At 41.4% G+C, this 21,109-nt stretch overlaps 1 protein-coding gene across 3 annotated transcripts in view; it reads left to right on the top strand.

Moving 5' to 3' along the window:
• The window catches only part of CPA6 (carboxypeptidase A6), a 47,719-nt gene that overhangs the window by 11,945 nt on the left and 14,665 nt on the right, over positions 1-21,109 (top strand). Inside the window, exons 2-9 of one of the 3 annotated variants that reach the window (XM_028736764.2) lie at positions 3,240-3,315; positions 6,968-7,092; positions 9,151-9,265; positions 9,659-9,760; positions 10,496-10,600; positions 13,251-13,361; positions 13,940-14,030; positions 19,175-19,377. In XM_028736764.2, coding sequence (XP_028592597.2) covers positions 3,240-3,315; positions 6,968-7,092; positions 9,151-9,265; positions 9,659-9,760; positions 10,496-10,600; positions 13,251-13,361; positions 13,940-14,030; positions 19,175-19,377 — 928 coding nt within the window. Of the gene's footprint in view, positions 1-3,239; positions 3,316-3,487; positions 3,613-6,948; positions 7,093-9,150; positions 9,266-9,658; positions 9,761-10,495; positions 10,601-13,250; positions 13,362-13,939; positions 14,031-19,174; positions 19,378-21,109 lie in introns of those variants that run through there. The other 2 variants (XM_028736766.2, XM_028736765.2) reach the window with 2 other exon arrangements.

Raw genomic sequence — 21,109 nt, forward strand, 5'->3', positions numbered from 1 at the left:
CCAGTTATGTTTGTTCATGTATATTTATCAGTTCATGACTCCCAACACCAAGTCATGACTCATAGGAGGAAAACAGTCCTCAGGGTACACCTGCATGAGAAAATGTTACAGTATATGTACTAATTTGGAAGTATGAGAAGTCGTCACCTTGTGAAGCAAGAATCAAGAAGCTACTGCTTGCTCCCAGTAGGTGGGTTCTTAATGGGGTTGACTTGAGTCAAACTGCTTGGGAAAATTTCATGTGGGAAAACTGTGCAGTCCATACATTTTGCTCTATACAGATACACCTGAGACCAATGAGATAGCTGACCCTCAGGGTGCTGTGTATGTTAACGTTCCAGGAATACGAGTAAGAGCATGCACATAATTGCATAAAAGAGCCTTAGGTGGGCATAGCTGGGTTTGAATTAATTTGGAAGCAAGTGTGGATAAAATTCTTCAAGCGCATATAGCCTCAAGCTCGTAGGCAGTTATGTGCCTTGTTAACTTTATCTGGCATCAGTGAGAGTCTGGGAATCTGAAGCTCAGGCAATGCCTAAGAAAGTATGAGGCACATTTTGCAAATGTTGCCTGTCTGCGCTAATAACCACATTCATTTATTGATATGGAAAGGTGGTTTTAAAAATCCAGTATTATTTTCCCCTCCTCCTCTCAATTTAAACATATTTTTCCAAATACCTGTGAGATTATATCTAACACTATATAGTTCCCCCGTAGGGTCCTCAGTTTGAAAAAAATATATAACACATTTGTAAGCTAGCCAGAGGCACTTATACGTAACCCTCCGTAATGAGGTTATGTGTGGGTGGTTGAAGTATAAGTATCATACGGATTGGGCCTGGGGCTGTATGTCTGACTGCTGAATTAAGTAAATTACTGCTGGTGGTGCAAACAGTGAATAGCTTTCCTTTTCAGAGTCACTAATTTAATCTTCTCATCACCCTCTAAAGTGATTTATTAACTATAAAGCTATACAGTAATCTGCATACTCTTTAAAGCACATCCATATGCTTGCTTATAAGCAGCGCTGTCAGTATGTGGAAGAGAGGATAATGTTTCATTAAAACCTCAAATCCGACCACACTTAACCGAGACCTTCTTCCCCTTTTCTCCTCCAACCTCTATCAACTGTGGGCTCATCCACACTCGTGCTTGCCCCGTACCTAGAAAACATGGTTCCTAGAGGTTTTCCATTTGCCACATCACATTCCCTGGCAAAACCCGCTGTTTACCACTGAATCAGGAAAAACAGTTGACTTCTGTTCCTCTACACCAGAGGTGTATTCTCCAGATGCTGGCATCCTCCAGATGCTTTAGACTGCACCTCTGATCATGCCCAACCAGCATAGCCAATGGTCAAGGATAATGGGTTTTTTAGTCCCAAGCATTTGAAGGGCAGTATTTTGGCTGCCCCTGCTCAACATCAACCTCCCTCCTGTTGTGGCCAACTCAGGTTTGTTTTTTGTCTTTTAATGGACATGGGCTGTGAACATACTAGCTGTCATGCAACTCACCATTTTTATTTCTTCAAAAGCAGCTAGGATTGGAAGAGAACCACACGAGTTCTGTTGGTCCAGAAAGTGCTTACATAACATATTAGCATACACACAAATTTCACTGATATTGGATGCCAATAAAGTTTGTAACAAAGGAAGGTGCTTTGAAAATATTGAGAACCAGAAAAACCTATGATCAACAGAAGAAAGGCAAGGGAAGCTTTATTTTGACCTATGCACATCTACTGTATATTTTGGAAAGTTGTTTGTTTGCTATGCATTTGGACACCTTTTATGAAATCACAACCAAATTTGGCATTATGGTTCTTGAGTTCAAGGAGCAGGTTTTTGTCCATGTTCAGATATACTTGGACACCATTTTGAATCAAGACTGAACCTTTCAAAACTGTGGTGATTTAAAACTCTGATTTCAAAACAACATTGATTTTTTGGGTAATTCCCAAGCAACGCTGGCGATGAGGCTGCTGGTAATTTATATAGAACAAATAGCAAACTCAAAGAGTCCCTTCTTCAATTGTTGGCAGTTTAAGTGGACAAAAGTAAACACTAGCCTTCATGTCTGTAAACTAAGGTCTCTGTGTAAACTGCCAACAGTTGAAGAGAAATGTGAAGACCCTGGCATATTTGTTATAAACACCCTATATTAATTAGTTTGTTTTTTAAGTACCATTATCTGCTTTACCCACCCAGAGATCAAGAAGGTCACTTTAATTGACTCGCTTCTTATGTTAACTACAGGCCTGAGCTAGCAAAGCATTCAGCATTCCAGAAACACGGGCTAATTCTCAAGTGCATTGCAACTTCTGCAAGTATCTGTCACTGTGTAGACTAAACGGTGTCAATTTATGTTCAATATGCACAGACACAAGATGTGAGGCAGTGGAGAATCTGGCATTAGGAATTAAATAATCTCAAGTCTTGGCACTAGGCTTTCAAAGGGTGCAAATAATTTGCATTTGATGAGCTCTAGTATTTCAAACATCAGACCTTTTAAAATAAGATCTTAAGAGGGATCTTCAATAGCCAAGAAGGGAGGAAATGTAGCATTTTACTTTTACCACAAAATATATTAAGACTGAGTGAGAACATGTGACCATATATATACTGTTGAACTCCAAACTTCCATCAACTCTAGCCAGTATAGCCAGTGGTAAAGGGTATGGGAATTGCAGTCCAGAAAATCATCAGGAAGGCCACAGTTTTCTATTTCTGTATTAATCCATCTGAAGCAGGCACATACCCAATATAATTAAGATTTTTGTAGGTCACCAGTAACTTCCAATATCTGTTCCCTATCTGACAATATCCTTTGAGCTACAGTGCTTCAGAATCAGGTTTTTATCTGTTTACACATCTCCAAGCTATTTCCTTTATACAATAGCTCTTAAGTTTTGGTGTTTCTTTGTTAATACTTTATTATTGGATAGGAAGAGATGATGTCTCTCCCCCCCCCCCCCATTTCCAGAATTAATAAGAACAACAAGAAGCAAATATTCACAGCTCTTCATCCTTTTTAACAACTCGAAGCGGGAGAGTTCACATTTCTCCAGGTGATGGTATGAATTATTCAAGACATTGACATAAAAAAGGTGATTTGTGATCGGTATGTAAGCTGTAGTTAAATCTGCATCTACATTTTTATTGTTATCCTCCCTGCCTCTTACTTATGTTTCTTTTTGAAAAAAAGAATACTTAGGGTTTCATTTCAGTATTCCTTAACAGGGATAAAGTGCTACGGGTTGTTCCTGAGAATGAGAAAGCAGCAAAGACACTGAAGATCCTTTCTCAACAACTTGAGGTGAGTTTGGGGGCTGCTGGGATTGCTGTGGACTGAGGGACAGAATGAGCAGAGTGTTTCATCAGAGGTTTTTAAATATGTTCTGAAGGATCATTGACACACATATCTCTGTCTCAATCTCTATCTATCTATATTTAATCTATCTATACATTCTGGCTTGTGGTCTGAAGGCACTTGAGGCCACCAAGTTGCTGAAGCTAAGTCCTTCTGGGTCTGTTAAGAGCTTACATGGCAGCTTACAGGCTTTCTGGGAGCCATATGCACATTACACTGCATTCAAAGAGGCAGTATATAAATGTAAGAACATGAATGAATGCTTAGGGAGGCTAGAAGAACTGAAGGGTGGTGGTGGTGGTGGTGGTGGTGGTGGAGAAATGGAGAAAAACATGAGAGAGATGGGCAGACAAAGAAAGTGAGGGTGAGACCAGAACAAAGCAATCCTGCGAACCCTTCCCACTTTTGTCTCTGGCCCCACCTACTGCCACTAACAGATTATCCCCAAAGGAAACTTCTTTGAGATTGTTGTTTTTACAATCAAGTGGTATATAAATTATAAATAAATACAGGAATGCAGCTTGATTGATAGGAATCCATAGCATAAGAAGCTACTTCATACAAGATTAGACTATTCGTCCATTTAGCTCAGAACAATTTCCTCCAAAGCATCTTTGCAATGCTTTTCTAGCAGTACATCACTTATAAATAGGAGACTATTGTCTCCGTGTGTGTAACTTAGGGAAAAATAGAGTCTTATCAGCACAGCAAGAAATAAAGAACAAAAGTAAGATCAAGATCAAGAATGTCAAGAACCAATGTTATCATATGAGGAATTTCTGAGTATCTGTATTTTTAAATGTTTTCTGTATTTTTAAATACAAGCATGCCTGATACCAGATAGAAAATAGGTAGGTAGGTAGGTAGGTAGGTAGCCTTCAAGCATGACCTCCTCAATAGGGATATCAAATAGGGTGGCCACTTATACATTGCCAAAATAGAGGAGATGTTTCACCATAAAGAGGAGGAGATAATATACACATACACAATCATCTTACCATCATGGGGAAGACTGTGATCAAGTGACCTGTGTGGTTGCTCAGTTTATGGACCAGGTGCTGATCATTGCTGGACAAACCCAAGATCCCTCCTGTTCTCCCTTATTATGGCTCTTTATCTTTAAACTGGGACACGGGTGGCGCTGTGGGTTAAACCACAGAGCCTAGGGCTTGCCGATCAGAAGGTCGGCGGTTCGAATCCCCGTGACTGGGTGAGCTCCTGTTGTTCGGTCCCAGCTCCTGCCAACCTAGCAGTTCAAAAGCACGTCAAAGTGCAAGTAGATAAATGGGTACCGCTCTGGCGGGAAGGTAAACAGCGTTTCCGTGCGCTGCTCTGGTTCGCCAGAAGCGGCTTAGTCATGCTGGCCACATGACCCAGAAGCTGTCTGCAGACAAACGCCAGCTCTTTCGGCCAATAAAGCGAGATGAGCGCCGCAACCCCAGAGTCGGTCACGACTGGACCTAATGGTCAGGGGTCCCTTTACCTTTACCTATCTTTAAACTAGGACCTGCAAATATTCCAACAGAGAACTACGCCCTGCCAGTCCTTCAAACCAAGGATTGTCCTCTTCAAAGTGGGACACGTAGCCATCCTGTGATCCAGCCAGTTGCTTTCTGATAGCGGGCAGGATAACATCACTTCCACCATCCCCAAACACCATGCAAAACAGCCACATATTTCTGCCTCTACAAATCTATCAGCACAACAAAGGTTGATAAGCTGAAGAGTGAAAGAGCCAAAGGATAGCAATAACATACAAATGGCTTTAATTTTATGATTACCTTCAAGGTAAATTTGAGACCTTAGAATGCAGACATGTTTTAAGAAGCACATACTGAGTGCTTCTGGCTTATGTTGTAAATCTAAGTCACCTATCACATTACCAACATTCTTCCTTCCTCAAGGGAAAAAGCAAATAAATTTGAAACCAGTGTAATAAAATTGAGAATCTATCCAAGAAGGAACTTGTTTATACCTAAAGAAATGTAAGCCCACAAAAGGTTTATTCTAATTGGTTTGTTCTCAGTTTACCCTTGGCATTTTTGTGTTTTCCACCAAGTGAACACACTGTACTTAGGCAAATTTGTAAAGCTACTATTCTTTGACAAATTTATGTATTCTGTGTGATGCCTCGTTCAAATCTCTGCAACCATGTTTTCCCCCAGGAGAAAAATGGGGGAGGGGAGTGTGGGGCAATATAAGTTCTCAGCTTCTGTTTACTCATGCTGTGGTTTAGGGACAGGTCAACGATTCAGTTCCCAACATCTAGGGACATGAAGCGGACTGAAGTAGCCACTTTGGGGGCCGGCACCTCCCATTTTGCCTCAGGTGGCAAAACGGGATGGGCTGCCCCTGCCAACATTTCAAGGCAGGGCTGAGAGAGACCCCTGTCTGAAACCCTGGAGAGCCATTGCCAGTCAGTGTTGACAATAGTGAGCTACATGGTGTAACTGTGTATAATACACCTTCCTATGTTCCTATCTCCCCACACTTGTTGTAAGAATTCAGCCTCAGCACATGGTGGCTATTGCAAATGGCAAATTGTTTCAGCCTGACATAGCTAGTGGTGCTGAGGTTTGCCCAGTAAAATCTTGGAAGATTTCCACTGCCATTATTCCATGTGTCTTTTCTCATTGGGCCTCTTATTAAAAACCTACTTGGGGAAGAAGATACTCTAATCTTGCCCCTCAGAGAGATGTTCTTTTCCCTCTCTTATGTTTTCAACTGGTCTTGGGCTGCGATGCCAGGCCACCTTACCTCGGAGTAAGACCCACTGAACTTTGGTCTTACTTCTGAGCAGTGCACCTTAGGATTGTACAATTAGTTTCATAGTCTGAGTTTCAGTCTTTAGGACTTACGCCTTAAATACCCCTTGCTTTAAAACAAACAAACAAACAAACATTTTGCCCTTTCTTTGCCCAATGAGCTGTCACCCAGAGCTTTTGCATGACACTTTTCCAAGGGATGTGTTGCTGTAACGCCAAATGCTTTCTACTTATTGACAGATTCCTTTCCTTCGGTTGACCTGTTAGAAGAATAAACTCTGAAAGGAACATCTACTGGCTACATCATCTGATATAATATTAAGAGGCTACGCAGTATTTTGAAGAATTACTGTGTAGGAAATCGGATGCAGAGAATACATTTGATCACTGGTTGAATTATGGTAGCCGTGTGGCAGATGAGAGTACTTGTTTTAGGGGTTTTTTTTTAAGGTTTTCATTTTCAGACACCAAATCACTAAAGCAGCATGCACATATCCTCTGACATGATTTTTGCAAGGATGTACATCAAACAGTTGTAGACTATAAATCTGCTTAAATGTACAGAAAAACACGTGGGCTGAAAATTAAGTTGAAGAAATTGTGCCTTATACACATTACTCATTTCAGCATAGGTTTTTTTTGGCTATTTCAGGATCACTGTTTAATATTAAATCTGCTTTTCTCAGGCTGTAGTAAGTACCTACATATGAGGATGATCTCTGACATGTTATGAGAGTGCATAAGAAGAAGATGACCTTTTATATATTAAATTCATGGATGTTCTCAATCTAGACTGAATAAATATGAATTACAGGTTGGTTCCTGCACTACAGGTAGACCTGTGGCAGCCTGGCAGCATCTCCTACATCTCAAAGGGTGCAGTTACAGACATACGTGTATCAAGGAACAATTCGCAAATTCTTCTACCTTACCTACAACAAGCAAACATCCAATATACGTAAGCATGGATTTCAGTTCCTCTAAGGCCACCTGATGCATTCTGCCATGGTTTAGGTCTGTTACATCTATTTTATTTAGAAATATGCTCCATTTAATATTGTGCCTTTTAAATTACAATGGCTGGAGAGTACACAGACCTCCTACAAAACTGTTATTTGAATGGAAGCATGCAGGAACTCTCTTGGGCAGACAGTTTAATTAAAGAGTCCCCTTTAGAATGAAAACCAGTGTCTCTTCAGTGCTACCAGGCCTGGTTTATTTGTTATATAAATGGTAATTATTGCCACTGGTTCCACAGTCTGCTTAATTTGCACTTGAATGTTAAGTAGAAGTATGCTGAGTAGTTGCAAGCACACACATGCTTTTAAATTATATGCTAGGGATACACTAGTCAATTTCCTGTCACCAAAAAGGCCCGTGTGGAGCACAGATTCATTATTATTGTTAATTCCTCTGCTTTCAGCAGGAATTGCACTTATCATTCCACATTGTCATGTTTTTAAACTCCCAGCGGCATTTGTCAGAGTTCTGTCTCTCAATAGGAGCCGATAATTCTCAGACCAGGATTTGTGTGTCAGGAAGATGGAGAAATTAGCTAAATAACCTTTATTTGGGATTTTTATAGTGGAGGTGTATTGGGAGTGTGTATCGAGATGCCATAATGCTGTGGCGTTGTTTTCTTTTTTAAAATGGCAGATTGATTTAACTAGATCATAGAATGTGACACTGTTGACATGTTTCTACTTGAGCCTTGTCTTCGCCATGTTTGGAAAAGACTCTTAATTCTAAAGTTAATGGAAGTAGCACACGCATGTGCACATAACTGGCGCAAAGTATTCTTAATGGAGACATTGCACAAACTTTGAACTTAGACTCCTGGAAGACATTGCTTGTTCATTTGGTTTTGTGTTGCTATTAGCTTTAACAGATGTTGCTACTACATGTTCCAACTTTTCTGTATGGCTCTGGGGGCTAAAACATATCTTTAAAAAACAACAACACAAGAAGTGAAGCTAGCAAGGTGCTTCTTAGAGTTTCCTTTGAGCTATCAAATATTCAAGGGAGGATATACGGAATGATTTAATTAACAAGCTAATTAAATTTCTATCCCACCCATCCTCCGAAAGGGAACCTGGGACAGCAAGATAGCTAACACATAACAAATTTTGTGGGCTTGATTATAAGCATTATTTATTTATTCACAATACTTCTATAATGCACCCATGGAGCAGCTTACAACAGCAGCATAATATCACTATAAAAAAATAAACTGGAGAATAAAGTCAATATACCAAAACAAAACCCAAACCCACCTCTCAGCAACACCAATAAATAAATTAAATAGGCTTTTAAAAATTAAGGGTGGAATTCAGTGTTGTGATACTACAAATGTCCTGTGTGCGCAAGCACATCTGAACAATCTTCCCTCTCCTCATACACCTTATGGGAGTTCTCCTGGCCAGTTTGGGGGTGCAGGAGGCCCATGGTGAGAGGAGAGGGGGCAAAGCCCTCTTGCACAAGTCCTCGGCCCATGGGAAAGCTGACAAGGTTTAGGCAAAGCTGAGTAGAGAAGCTAATGCAACAAATGGCTGAGCCCAGATCCACTTGCATTTTCAGGTTCAAAGATTAACGTATCCCAGATAGGAAAAAGAGATTAATCTTCTTTCAGTTTCACAGTAACCCTTCTTAGAAGTCTGAACGTAAAACAGGATCTAGCAAAAATGTGGAAGATACTAAATTTTTCATTTAAACTTCAATACTGGCTAATTACTTTACATCATGTTCTGTCATTCCCTTAAAAAAACCAAAAAAAAGTCAGCATTTTCCAAAGTACTGTTATATTTCAAAACAACTAGCTTGTTTGACAGCACATTACAGTATACCAGAATGCTATCACAACCAATTTAGGCAGGCTTATGAAAGTGACACAAATAGTTCCTCGACGTGTTGCAATCTATGTAACTTTAGCTTACCGTAACAGTGTTATTTTCCTGCATTTTTCTGTGCCCTTTCTTCCTTGGTCTGCATTTATTCATTTTGCTTTCTTTTGACACAGCGTCCTCATATCTGATCTGCAAAAAGCAGTAGAAAAGCAAAGTGGTTTGGGGTCCTCCAGGAATCGTAGATCATTACCAGGATACAGCTATGAAATATATCATTCACTGGAGGAAGTAGGTAACATTAAAATGGTATCCCATGTATTCGCAAGTGCATGTCCTGGGGAATTAGCAAACATGTGTTATTTCTAGAACCTTTTAAATAACCTTTAAAAAATATGTAAACCAGAAAACTCTATAATATGCATTGAAAACACTTTAAGGGATTCCTAGCCTTTGCAATATTGTGCTGGTTTTTCATTTTCATATATGATAAGTTTACCAGATATTTTTTTCAATGAATTCGGGGACACTTTTCAACTTCAATGGATTTTGTATGGGGACTGATTTGTAAATCCAGGGACTGTCCCCAGGAAATGGGGACGTCTGGTAACCTTAATATATGATAAGGAAAATGATTCAAATTAAAAAGATGCCTCTTGTCTCTTTTTATTTTTGCTTTTTCAGATTCAAAGTTGGATGTATCACCTGAACAAAACTCATTCAGATCTTGTCCACATGTTCAGTGTTGGCAAGTCATATGAAGGAAGACCACTTTTTGTGCTTAAGGTAAAATAAAATTGATAAAATGTTTGTGAAGTTATTTGCATATAATGCTGTAGGGCCACCCCAATCTTTGAGTGGTGCAAAATTCCAGTGGTTTCACGTGCTAACCCAGGGTTTGGTTTTCTTGGAATGAGTGACGGCGGAGACTGTAGTGTCTTTATGATATATGGTTTATTTACACATGCATATATACAACCGAAGTACAAAAAGGGTTCCTCCTGAGAGGTTCAGGATTGAAAATGTGCGGGTGTAATTGAGTCCCTGTTGAATCCAGGAACTCAGATGCCTATTGAATCAGGCATACAGCCTACCCAACCCACTAAACTCACAACAGTAAACATGAATGGCCAAGGAAATTCCACCTCTAGGAACATAGAATCATAGAGTTGGAAGGAAGCCTGATATGTGATTCTTTTGAAAGTGTTCAGAAGGAGGGGAAAACATACCATCAAATTTTATTTTGTAAGATAGTAGAGCCAGGAGCCAAAGAATTGTGAAACTATTTCCGTGAGTCCAGTAGGAGATTTAAGCTTGTTTCTGCTCTTGCTGCTTCCTCCTGCGCTGCAAAGTTAAGTTCTTTTGGAACTATCAAAAGCAGTTTATAGTGCTCAGCTGTTTAAAGAAAAAGGAAAAAAGGAAACAATTCCACACAAGGGTTTGACACAAGTAGTAGTTTGGACGCTGGTCTGTGTTTTTTGTTTTTGTTTTCTCCTCACTTATGCACATTTACTATTGCAGCTCGGCAAAAGATCACGCCTTTACAAGAAAGCTGTCTGGATAGACTGTGGAATCCATGCAAGAGAATGGATTGGACCAGCATTTTGCCAGTGGTTTGTGAAAGAAGTAAGGATTGATTCCTCTGTTGTATTTTGGAATTAGGAAATTGTAAGTCCGGCGCATTCGGTTTGCTGCCTTTGTATCTGGAACTTATTTGTAATGGTTAACTAGGGTGAAGGTAGCCGTATCTGTCAGAAGCGAGCCGAGGCTAGGGTGCTCTCAAAGCTTAACCTTTGACAATATTGCTAGCAGCCGTAATGCAGCTTAATCTGCTATCAGCCGTTTCCTGCATAGATAAGGATACATCCCAGTGAATAACTCCACTGCCATTGTGACTAGCTGATTTCTTGACTTAGGACAGCGGGGGTTGGCACTTACCGCAGGGCCTGGCCTGCAGTGCGCTCGAGCCACGCGTCTCTCCTGGAAGTGAAGTGGTGGCTTGGGGTCCCACGCTGCCCAAAACAACAGCATGGGGCTTGCGTCCGCCAGGTGGACTCTGTGGGCAGCTCACTGCGCCATCCCCCTGGGTGGATTGCCATGGCGCCCCCGTGGGTGGCTCACACCACCCCCTCCGCTCCTGGTGCCAGAGCAGCTAGTTACGCCTCTGCACACATTGATGTAGCTCTTACATGTTGCTCTCTATGCACTGATATGTGGCGAATCTTCCAGTCCTTTTGAGATGTACAGTATGTGATGGTTGGAGAGCTGAACTAGGGTTAGGAAGACCATGGTTCAAATTTCTACTCAGCTATAATGCTCACCAAATGACCATGGCTCAGTCATTGTCTTGCAGCTTAACCTTATCTCACAGGGTTATTGACAGGATAAAATGGTGTGGGATAGGGAGCCTTGCACACCTTCTCACTTCCTTGGAGAAAGGGAGGAGATAAAACTGTAATAAATATGAAATATGTTCAGCGATGATAAGCATTCATTTAAAAGATAGGGTGCAGTACCTGCTGTTGCCACAGTGAGGCATGCCATACATGCTTTTGCAAATAACTATGGCGGTTTCCTCTTTGCCATGACATTGTGTGTTTATCTACTTCAAAACAATACAAGGAATACAGGGGGAGAATAAATATAGCATAACTGGAAGGTGTGCAGCAAGAGTGGCTAACCTTTGGCCCTCCGGCTGTTATAGGACTACAACTCCCATCACCCATCACATTCTCAGAGTGGTTCAAGTGCCGATCTCTCTTTCCAGGGAGTTCTGGGAACTGTTGTTCTGTGAGGGGAATAGGGGGTCTCCTAACATCTCTCAGCACCCTTAACATACTACAGCTCCCAGAATTCTTGGGGGAAGTCATGACTACTAAAGTGCTACCATTATATGTATGGTGGGAATGTGGCCTAAATCTAGGCTCTAATGTTACCTAGCTGCACCATTGTGCTGGAGATGTCAGTTGAACGCTGTTTCTGGCAGCTAAAAGCTATTTTGCATTTTATAAAAATTGTACTCCTCGGCATTTCCTTTGGATGAGCCAAGTTGCTGTGTCAGTCTCTCTGAGAGTGCAATATTCCATAATTTCCAGTACAGTGGTACCTTGGGTTAAGTACTTAATTCATTCTGGATGTCTGTTCTTAACCTGAAACTGTTCTTAACCTGAAGCACCACTTTAGCTAATGGGGCCTCCTGCTGCTGCTGCGCCGCCGGAGCACGATTTCTGTTCTCATCCTGAAGCAAAGTTCTTAACCTGAAGCACTATTTCTGGGTTAGCGGAGTCTGTAACCTGAAGCATATGTAACCTGAGGTACCACTGTACCACAAATATACCAATATCTCTAACCTTGCTGCAGAAAGTACGAACCTAATCAGTTCCCTTATGTAACAAGTGATGCTATGGGCTTTTTATGATTAAAACAGGTGTTTTTTAATTCAGTTATACATTGTTTTCAGTTTCACATGCAATCATTATGGGACACGGCAACTGAATTTAATTCTGAATGAAAAACATTCATGAACATAAATGAAGTTTTATAAACCTGATTTTGGGGGGCGGGGGGGAGATGGGCTTCACAGTAGAAGCTCCTGCATGAAGGAATTTTCAAACAACCATCACCAGACTGCTGTGAAATTATTAATCAATGGGGCATAGACACCCCAGAATCCATTAAGTTTTAATGCTCTTCCATGTATTTTACTTGCAAATATGAATTGTTGCGAGGCAAATATACTTCTGTATGCCATAATGAATCAGTTCAGCATCCATGGCTCATAGTAGTGCTCAGACCCTGTAGACTGCAGTAGTAGTTATCTGCAGATTGTTAGCTGTGCTCTTAAATCTCTATCTACTTACTATTTTATATGTTGACCTAGGCCTGACCCAGGCTGGAGTGGGAGTTGTTTTCAGGTCATCTGGTACCATGTTGCCCAATAATATCTGAAGACAGGAACTAGATTAATGGCACTGGAATGGTGGTTTTTTTACGCCATTCCAGAATAGTGGAACTTTGGCAACAAAGAAACAGAGCTTCTTTTTAATGGCATTATCCTAGTTTGGGGATGCCTGTCTTAGTAGAACTTTGCTTCAGCACCAAAGTGTATCTGAGCTCTATAGCATGCCTTATGTTTCTAGTCCTGCTCTGCAGTTACTTCGTGTCCCCCCATCCACCCAAATATATATATATATATATATGAGAGAAGGGTTCAGGATGGTTCCTATGGGTTTTTGATTACAAACATTACTTGGATTATTCTTTTGCCCGTTCATAGGCTCTCCAGACCTATCAAAGTGACCCAGCCATGAGAAGAATGTTAAATCAACTGTATTTCTACATCATGCCTATTTTTAATGTGGATGGATACCATTTTAGCTGGACCCAGGTAAGTCATGTTTCCAGCATTAAGGTATTAGTAGAGTTAGAATTCAGTATATATTTTTACTGATATCCTCCTTGTAGTGCAGCAATAAAACTGCTAGCACATTGCAGGATCTGGAATGGTTTAAAATTGAATGGGGGACTGCATGTTGAGATTTCTGCATCGCAGGGGGTTGTACTAGATGACCCCTAGGGATCCCTTCCAACTCTACAATTCTGTGATTCTACGAATGCAGTCAAGTACAGGTATTTTGCAACATGCTTACATTTAACTTGTGCACATTCAGCTTTATGCACTTGGCCAAAGTAAAAAATAAGGAAGATGGCAGACATCCAGGAACAAGGACTTTGGCAATCCCACCCACCATTGAACCCAATGTGTTTTGACTATACACAGTTCTGGCTTTACAGACTATCCCCGGAACTTAACCCCAGCATAAGTTGAGAGTCGCCTGTGTTTCAAAATATGTGTTTGGGGAGGGAGTTCATGAAGTATCTTTACAAGACTTTGTTAATATGCACATGATGCTTTTTTTACCAATATATATGTTGTATTTCCATGTTCTAATCAATTATGGATAGGATCGATTTTGGAGAAAAACTAGATCAAAGAATTCAAGATTCCGTTGCCATGGCGTAGATGCCAATCGTAACTGGAAAGTGAAATGGTGTGGTAAGTCTAGAATGAGCCTGTATTTGAATTAGCAAGCTATGGAGCAATTTTATTATCTGGGATATTAAATTGCAATGCAAATTTTTATTGGATATGGTCCAGGTTGCGGAGTGAACCAAACCATGGTTAACAGTTTCACTATGAACACAGAGATCAGTCACACTTCACTCCTCACCTGGTGCAAGCAGAAAGAAAGAAACAACAATCCCTGGCCTAGAATTACATCCATGCTTAAATGCAAGTCCCACTGGGGCAGCTCAGACAGCCCCACCCTTTCCCCCCATATTCCATCACCAGTGTGCATATATGGCGAGTGTGGGAGGGAGCACTGATGCAGGACAGAATGTCCCTATTTTTATTTGAGGAATGTTGGGGGATATGCCATTGGACTTTGCAGTTTAGCGCTGTAGGCCTCAATATGGAACTAGATGTAGGCATAATAACCCACTAGAGAACTACAAAGTTTTGTGGGTTTCAAATAATTGATGTCACCAATGCTTTTTTTCTTAAAAAAATGTTTAGGGGTACTCTCATTTTCCTTCTCATATTGAAATACTGCCCCTCAAAGAGGCCAAACTTAGATTCACAAAATGTTTAGGGGTATGCATACACCTGCGTCCCTCCAGAAAAAAGCACTGTATGTGACTAATCAGCAACCCATGTATGCAATTAATAAAAATTATAATAACATTTCTTACCTTACCATTTGTATAGCGCTTTCAAGTGTTCAAAGTGGTTGACGTTTATTATTTAGCTGTAATACATACAACATCCCTGTAAAGTCAAGTCACTATTGCTATTACCTTCCATATTGCAGATGGGAAGGCTGAAGCCAAGAGCGGGAGTAGATTTCCAATGGCTACCTACTGTGTTCAAAACGAGAGATGAGATTCAAAGCAGGAACTTCCTGATTCACAGCTCCACATCTTAGGCCCATTCTAATTAATTTACACTTAATTAGTTCATATTATAGCCTAAAGAAACTGAGAGACTGCCTCACGGTTGCCTAGTGAATCTATGCCAGTGCCTCTGGTCTCCTTCATTCCTTTAATCCCCTGTTGCACAACAAAACAGAAGAGAATGAAGTGAGTAAATTCTTTAATTCTGAAACTCAGTTGCCCTTTTTTTGAAGACATGAAGAACAGATTTGCATCTGGTTGGCTCTCTTATCTATATATTGCTTGTTATTACATCAAATGTGTTCAACCCAGGCGGGAATTCATCCCTCACTTCAGTTAGTTTTTACCTTTCACATCAATATAAACGTCCGTGCTTGCTCTGCTCAGATGGCACTCCCATGTGCATCCTTCCCCCCCCCAAACGTGCCGTCCTATAGATAGCTGATTCTTAGAACAGTCCTTTTTTGATGTCTGTGATTTTTCAGAAGTAAAATGGAGACATGGAACTGCTGCATATTTGCCCAAGGATACAATGCAAGCCAACAACTATGACAGAATTAGAGCTTGAAAGTCCTTTGCTCCGAATCCCATGAACATTTGTCATCTTACATTGCCTCTCTCAAAGAGACAAAAAAAAAAAAAAACCGCAACAGGGAAGTCATAGTTTGTATTATCTTGACCTGTTTTTATTCAGAAAAACAACCTTCACTCTGTGTTCTCATGGAGATGTCTTAGTTCCATCTCCAGTTTCCAGGCCTTGAAATTCTTAACAGGTGCCTGAGGGCAGGTAGGTTTTGAGCACGAATCCTGTTTTTGCATTTCTTCTGCACATGTTTGGCATTCAATGAGCGAGACTGTTTCTTTTCCTTTAAGGCAACATTTCTGTGTCAGCTCTGTTTCTCTTCCTTTCTGGCATAAGCACCTTGACACAGCGCTTACCTCTTGTGGCTCACTCCTTACTCTGATGCAAGTAGGAATATCTCCAGATTTGGCTTTGCAGTCTGTGGTACACATGGGATGGAGTTATTTGTTTCATTTGTGTCTCTAATTTTACCCGTGACATACATATAGGCACACCCTATTACACACACATATTACACACCCAGACTGTTTATGTTTGAGAAGCTCAGTTGTAGATCATATGGTTTGAAAGCAAAACGTCCCAGGTTTTAAATATACATATTTTTTATTTTTATGGAAAACAACAACAACATAGAAGTTGGTAAATTCTCCTCTGGCACAAATCCAGATTTGGGGTCCAGGGTTTCTGGTATCTTGGGGCTAGGGGAGCTGGGGTTATAGTTTAGTGGTGGTGCTCTTCCACTGGCACTACTGGGCCCTAAGACTCTGTGTCCGAGTCTCTGGGTTTATGACAGAAGGAGATAATGCCATCTCTCTCAGCCTATATAGTTGGGACGTTACAGATTATCCACTGTTCCATCTCTTTGCATCAGTATGAAAGCCACTATCAAGTTTTTCAACCCATACGCTCTGTTTTCGTTCCTTCATCCATCTCAAGAAAGCACAACATATCGAGTTCACTTTAATGATTGTCTCCTGCAGTGGGAGATGAACAATTCGGCCATCTTCTGAAACAACCTTGTAGAGCAATTCTGTCATTTCCTGGATTTTTATTGTCTTGTTGTGACGGTAACTCTGGCATTCGACAATAGCTGACATTTACTGAATTCCTTTTTATCCTTCCCCACCTAAACTCGAAAACCTTGTCTGAATGAAAAACATTAGATAATATAGTAATAATATAAAGAACTGCATAGCTGTGCATGGCAGCTAGCATTTCTCTTTTAATATTTGTGTTCCTCATAATTGCGGGGATGATACAGGAATAGTACACAGAGATTCTATTGGTTCGATAGGAAATTGGAACAGCTGCTATCAGCTTAGCCTACCAAAGTTAAGTATACAATTTACCTGAGTCAGCTGCTAGTAAAAGAAGATTGAGGTTAATCATCCCATATATAAATGCTGTAAAATAATGATCAAATCCATCTAAAAATAATAATTTATTGCTTTGTTTCTGTCTGAAAGAATCCTCTCCTGACTTTGTAACCTTAAGAAAGTAACCATCTGAGGTAGGCCATGCAATAACAGCTATATTGCATTGTGCCATGTTCTCAGGCAGTAGCAAATTGGTTTTGTGGCCCCATCAGAGAATCCCATCACGTATGAGTCTTGGAGTCTCTACTGCAACAAAGGAGCCATAAGTCAGTGTGACCCAGTCCTCAACTAGATCTTGTAACTACCATTTATAGCAGTGGTCAGCAAACTTTTTCAGGAGGGGGCCGGTCCACTGTCCCTCAGACCTTGTGTGGGGCTGGACTATATTTTGGGGGTGGGAATGAACGAATTCCTGTGCCCCCACAAATAACCCAGAGATGCATTTTAAATAAAAGCACACGTTCTACTCATGTAAAAACACGCTGATTCCCGGACCATCCGCGGGCCTGATTTAGAAGGTGATTGGGCCGGATCTGGCCCCCGGGCCTTAGTTTGCCTACCCATGATTTACAGGTTGTGGCAGGATGGTCATGAATAGAAGCATCCATACCTAACTTTCTCTAGCCTGGTATAAACTCAATTTCATCTGGGCTAGTTAACAGCAGCAGCAGCAACAGGAGGTAAAGATAAGTCTTTTAACAGCTGCGAAATTAGCACTATGAATGAAGAACACCAATCCATTATATTGGCAAAGACCCAAAGCTGCCTCAAGAAAAGTTTTGGAAGAGCAGACTAGGCATCTAAACAGCTCAATTTGAACTAATGTGGGTCTTTTCAAGCCAGACAAGTCAATATGGGAATACTTTCCTGAAGCGAGAAGGTCTGAAAACAACTGAATTATAGCATTTGATAAGAAATTAGGAGATGAGTCTCTTGAGTTAGATTACTTGGTGGCTGTCTGTTTAGCAGAGAGTATACCACATGCCCTCGCTACCACAAAGTACCCATCTGAGCTCAGACAAAGATAATCTTTGCATTTTTTCACTGATGCCCATGAAGAGAAGTTCTCGTGTCTTAGTTCCTCAGACTATGCAAGTGCTATTTAGCTACTTCTGAGTTATTATGCTAATTATATAGCCTATTATACTTCATATTTTTAAGGATCATCATGCAATGCTGGTTCTTATCCCCTTACTATTTAAAGTACATTTTATGCAAATGGTATTTATTAAAAGGAGTGTTTAATAAGCCCCTTGTGGCAGCAAAAATGCAGCAGTCAAGGTCTCATTGTTATGCAGAATTCCTGGAAAAAATATATTTTTATGTGTTAAACCCAAGCTAGTTACACAAAGAGCATAAAGGACATCATGCTAACCATTAACAGATCAGAAACTGGTAAACCTCCCTGTGACTAAGCCATGGTTAGTGTTTTGGGAATGCTGCATCTGCACTTCTGTGGTCGTAACATACATGCTGGTACAAACAAAAACTCTATCCACTTCTGTTCTTTTAATTGGCATGGCTATTCTGAAGTATTGAAGCTACTACAAGAAAGGTTTCAGGCACTATCCAACCTGGTTTAAATAACGCCTTCAGTTTAAACAGCCTCAGTGGAAGGGCTTCAAGTTCTGATTTAGGCCAAATCCTTTGTCCAAACCGATAAGAAACACACCTGTGTGCAACTCAGTGTTGGAGGACAGAGCTGCTGTGTCAAACAGCACCCCCCTGCGCCCATCTAAGTGAGCCTGTCGAACTCAGGTGCACTGTCCCTTTGCCAGGGTTGAAAGTGAGATCCAGCAGTCAGCCCATATATAATGGACTTCACCTTTGCCGAGCCCAATATATTTTGCTGCCTGAATGGTACCTCCCACCATTCAATGTACAGAAACGCACTAGAATGGCAGTTCAATCTTACTTTCCACATGGGCAATAGCATAATGTCCTCCAGTGCACCTGAAGACAGTAGGATAGTTATGGGGGTGCAGGACAAGCCATGTGGCTCACACCACTCTGTCCTCCAGCAGCTCCTTCTGCTGCCCACCAGCATTCTCTGAAAGATGCTGTTACCTTACTCTCCCTAACGTCAGCCCTGCCTTAGCCTCAGGCAGCAAAATGGTTTGGGCCAACTGGTCCTTTCTATTCCTTTTGTTTTGTTTTGTTTTGTTCAAGAGAGTTTATTTTAATAAAAATAGAGCCCAGCATGATATCTGTGGGCGTTTTCCTGGCTTGCGTCCAATTTAAATGTTGTGGGTTTAATTTGGTCTTCTTTTTCTTTTCAACACGCAGATGAAGGGGCTTCCACCCACCCCTGCGACGACACATACTGTGGTCCTTTCCCTGAATCTGAGCCAGAAGTGAAGGCTGTAGCTCACTTTCTTTGCAAACACCGGAAGGAAATAAAAGCTTACCTGTCCTTTCATGCGTATGCTCAGATGTTGTTGTATCCCTACTCTTACAAGTATGCGACTATTCCAAATTTCAGCTGTGTGGTAAGTGTGGGATTTGAAGAATTTTGAATCCTTGCAGATCACTTTGAATTTAAAGAAAGTACCGTACTTTTTCATGTATAAGACAATGTTTTTTTATTTTAAAGTTATGTTAAAAAAATGGGGGTCGTATTATACTCGGATAGTGCATAGGGGGGACATGGGATTGGTTGCTGTCACGAGCCGGAGATTGTCTGCGGCTATTGGGCGTGTTATTGGTGGCTGCAGCAAGGGGTGGTATTGACTAGCTGTCGCTGCGGGCGATTGGAGGGGACAGATGATGGGCGACTTGCAATGTGTGCGAGTGGCAGCATATGTCAGGCAGGTGAGCAATTTTCCAGATTCCCCCCTAAAAAAAGCTCAGCAACTCTGCGCAATCTCCCCCCCCCCCCCCATTTTCTTAATATGGAGTTCACAAAAATAGGGGGCGTCTTATACTCACCTCACAGAGTGTTTGTTGTGGGAGAGGAAGGGAAAGGACATTGTTAGCCGCCTTGAGACTCCTTAAAAGGTAAAGGGACCCCTGACCATTAGGTCCAGTCGTGACCGACTCTGGGGTTGCGGCGCTCATCTCGCTTTATTGGCCGAGGGAGCCAGTGTATAGCTTCCGGGACATGTGGCCAGCATGACTAAGCCGCTTCTGGCGAACCAGAGCAGCTCACAGAAACACCGTTTACCTTCCCGCCCAAGCGGTACCTATTTATCTACTTGCACTTCGTGCTTTCGAACTGCTAGCTTGGCAGGAGCAGGGACCGAGCAACGGGAGCTCATCCCGTCACAGGGATTCGAACCGCCAACCTTCTAATCAGCAAGTCCTAGGCTCTGTGGTTTAACCCACAGTGCCACCCGCGTCCCTGGGACTCCTTAGGGTAGTGATAAAGCGGAAATCAAATCCAAACTCTTCTGCTGCTGCTGCTTGGTGTATGGCTCTCAGTTCAAAGTAGTTATACTTCATATTTATGCATGGGCATATCATGCAATGTAATTGTTATATGATCAGTAATGAATACAATAAGCAATTTGCTTCATTTGAGGATCCAAGAGAGATAGTGCAAAACATCAGGAGTGTTGCAGAAAGATTTTGTGGCGCCGGGTCTGAAAGGAGTTAGATGAGTGCCCAAAATACTGTGACAAAGGCAGCCAGGGATTTAAAAAGCCAATCAAAAATGCCCATGTGTACTTAACTTGAGGTTAGACTCTGTTTCCTTGCCTCCTTAAACTTCAGTCAGTGCTTTCACTATCCATATAGCTATGCTAATATCTGTTCTATGGGAAGAGAATGTATTATGGGAATTGCTAGGCAACAGATTACGTGCTCTCAGTCAGTGCTACTTGCAGTTGAGAAGGGAACCTCTGAAGCAATGCAACTGATTGCTTGGTCTAAGAATATTTTGAAGGATACCAAAAACATGTGAGCCAAAGAGGTGCATCGGAGATCATTTGCAATATCACAGAGGTGGCCAGAGCATCATTCTTGGACCAAAGTCAGGGCTTGGTGCAAGAGAGCACCTGCTCTTCTCCATACTCGGCAGAAAGGTGGAGACTGTTTGGTCTCCAGTGGATCCCCTGTATTCTATGCACATTCTCTGTCCAGTAGCAAATTGCAGCACGGCACGAGGCACAGCAGGAGAACAACACCCTCATGTCAAGAGATATGTCAAAAGGCCATGTCACTCTGTTTTCACATTTGTGGTGAGGAAGAAGGAAACATGATGGAGAACTGCAATGAAAGGTC

Source organism: Podarcis muralis, chromosome 8 (assembly GCF_964188315.1).
Source record: "Podarcis muralis chromosome 8, rPodMur119.hap1.1, whole genome shotgun sequence".
In the NCBI taxonomy this organism is placed as follows: domain Eukaryota; kingdom Metazoa; phylum Chordata; class Lepidosauria; order Squamata; family Lacertidae; genus Podarcis; species Podarcis muralis.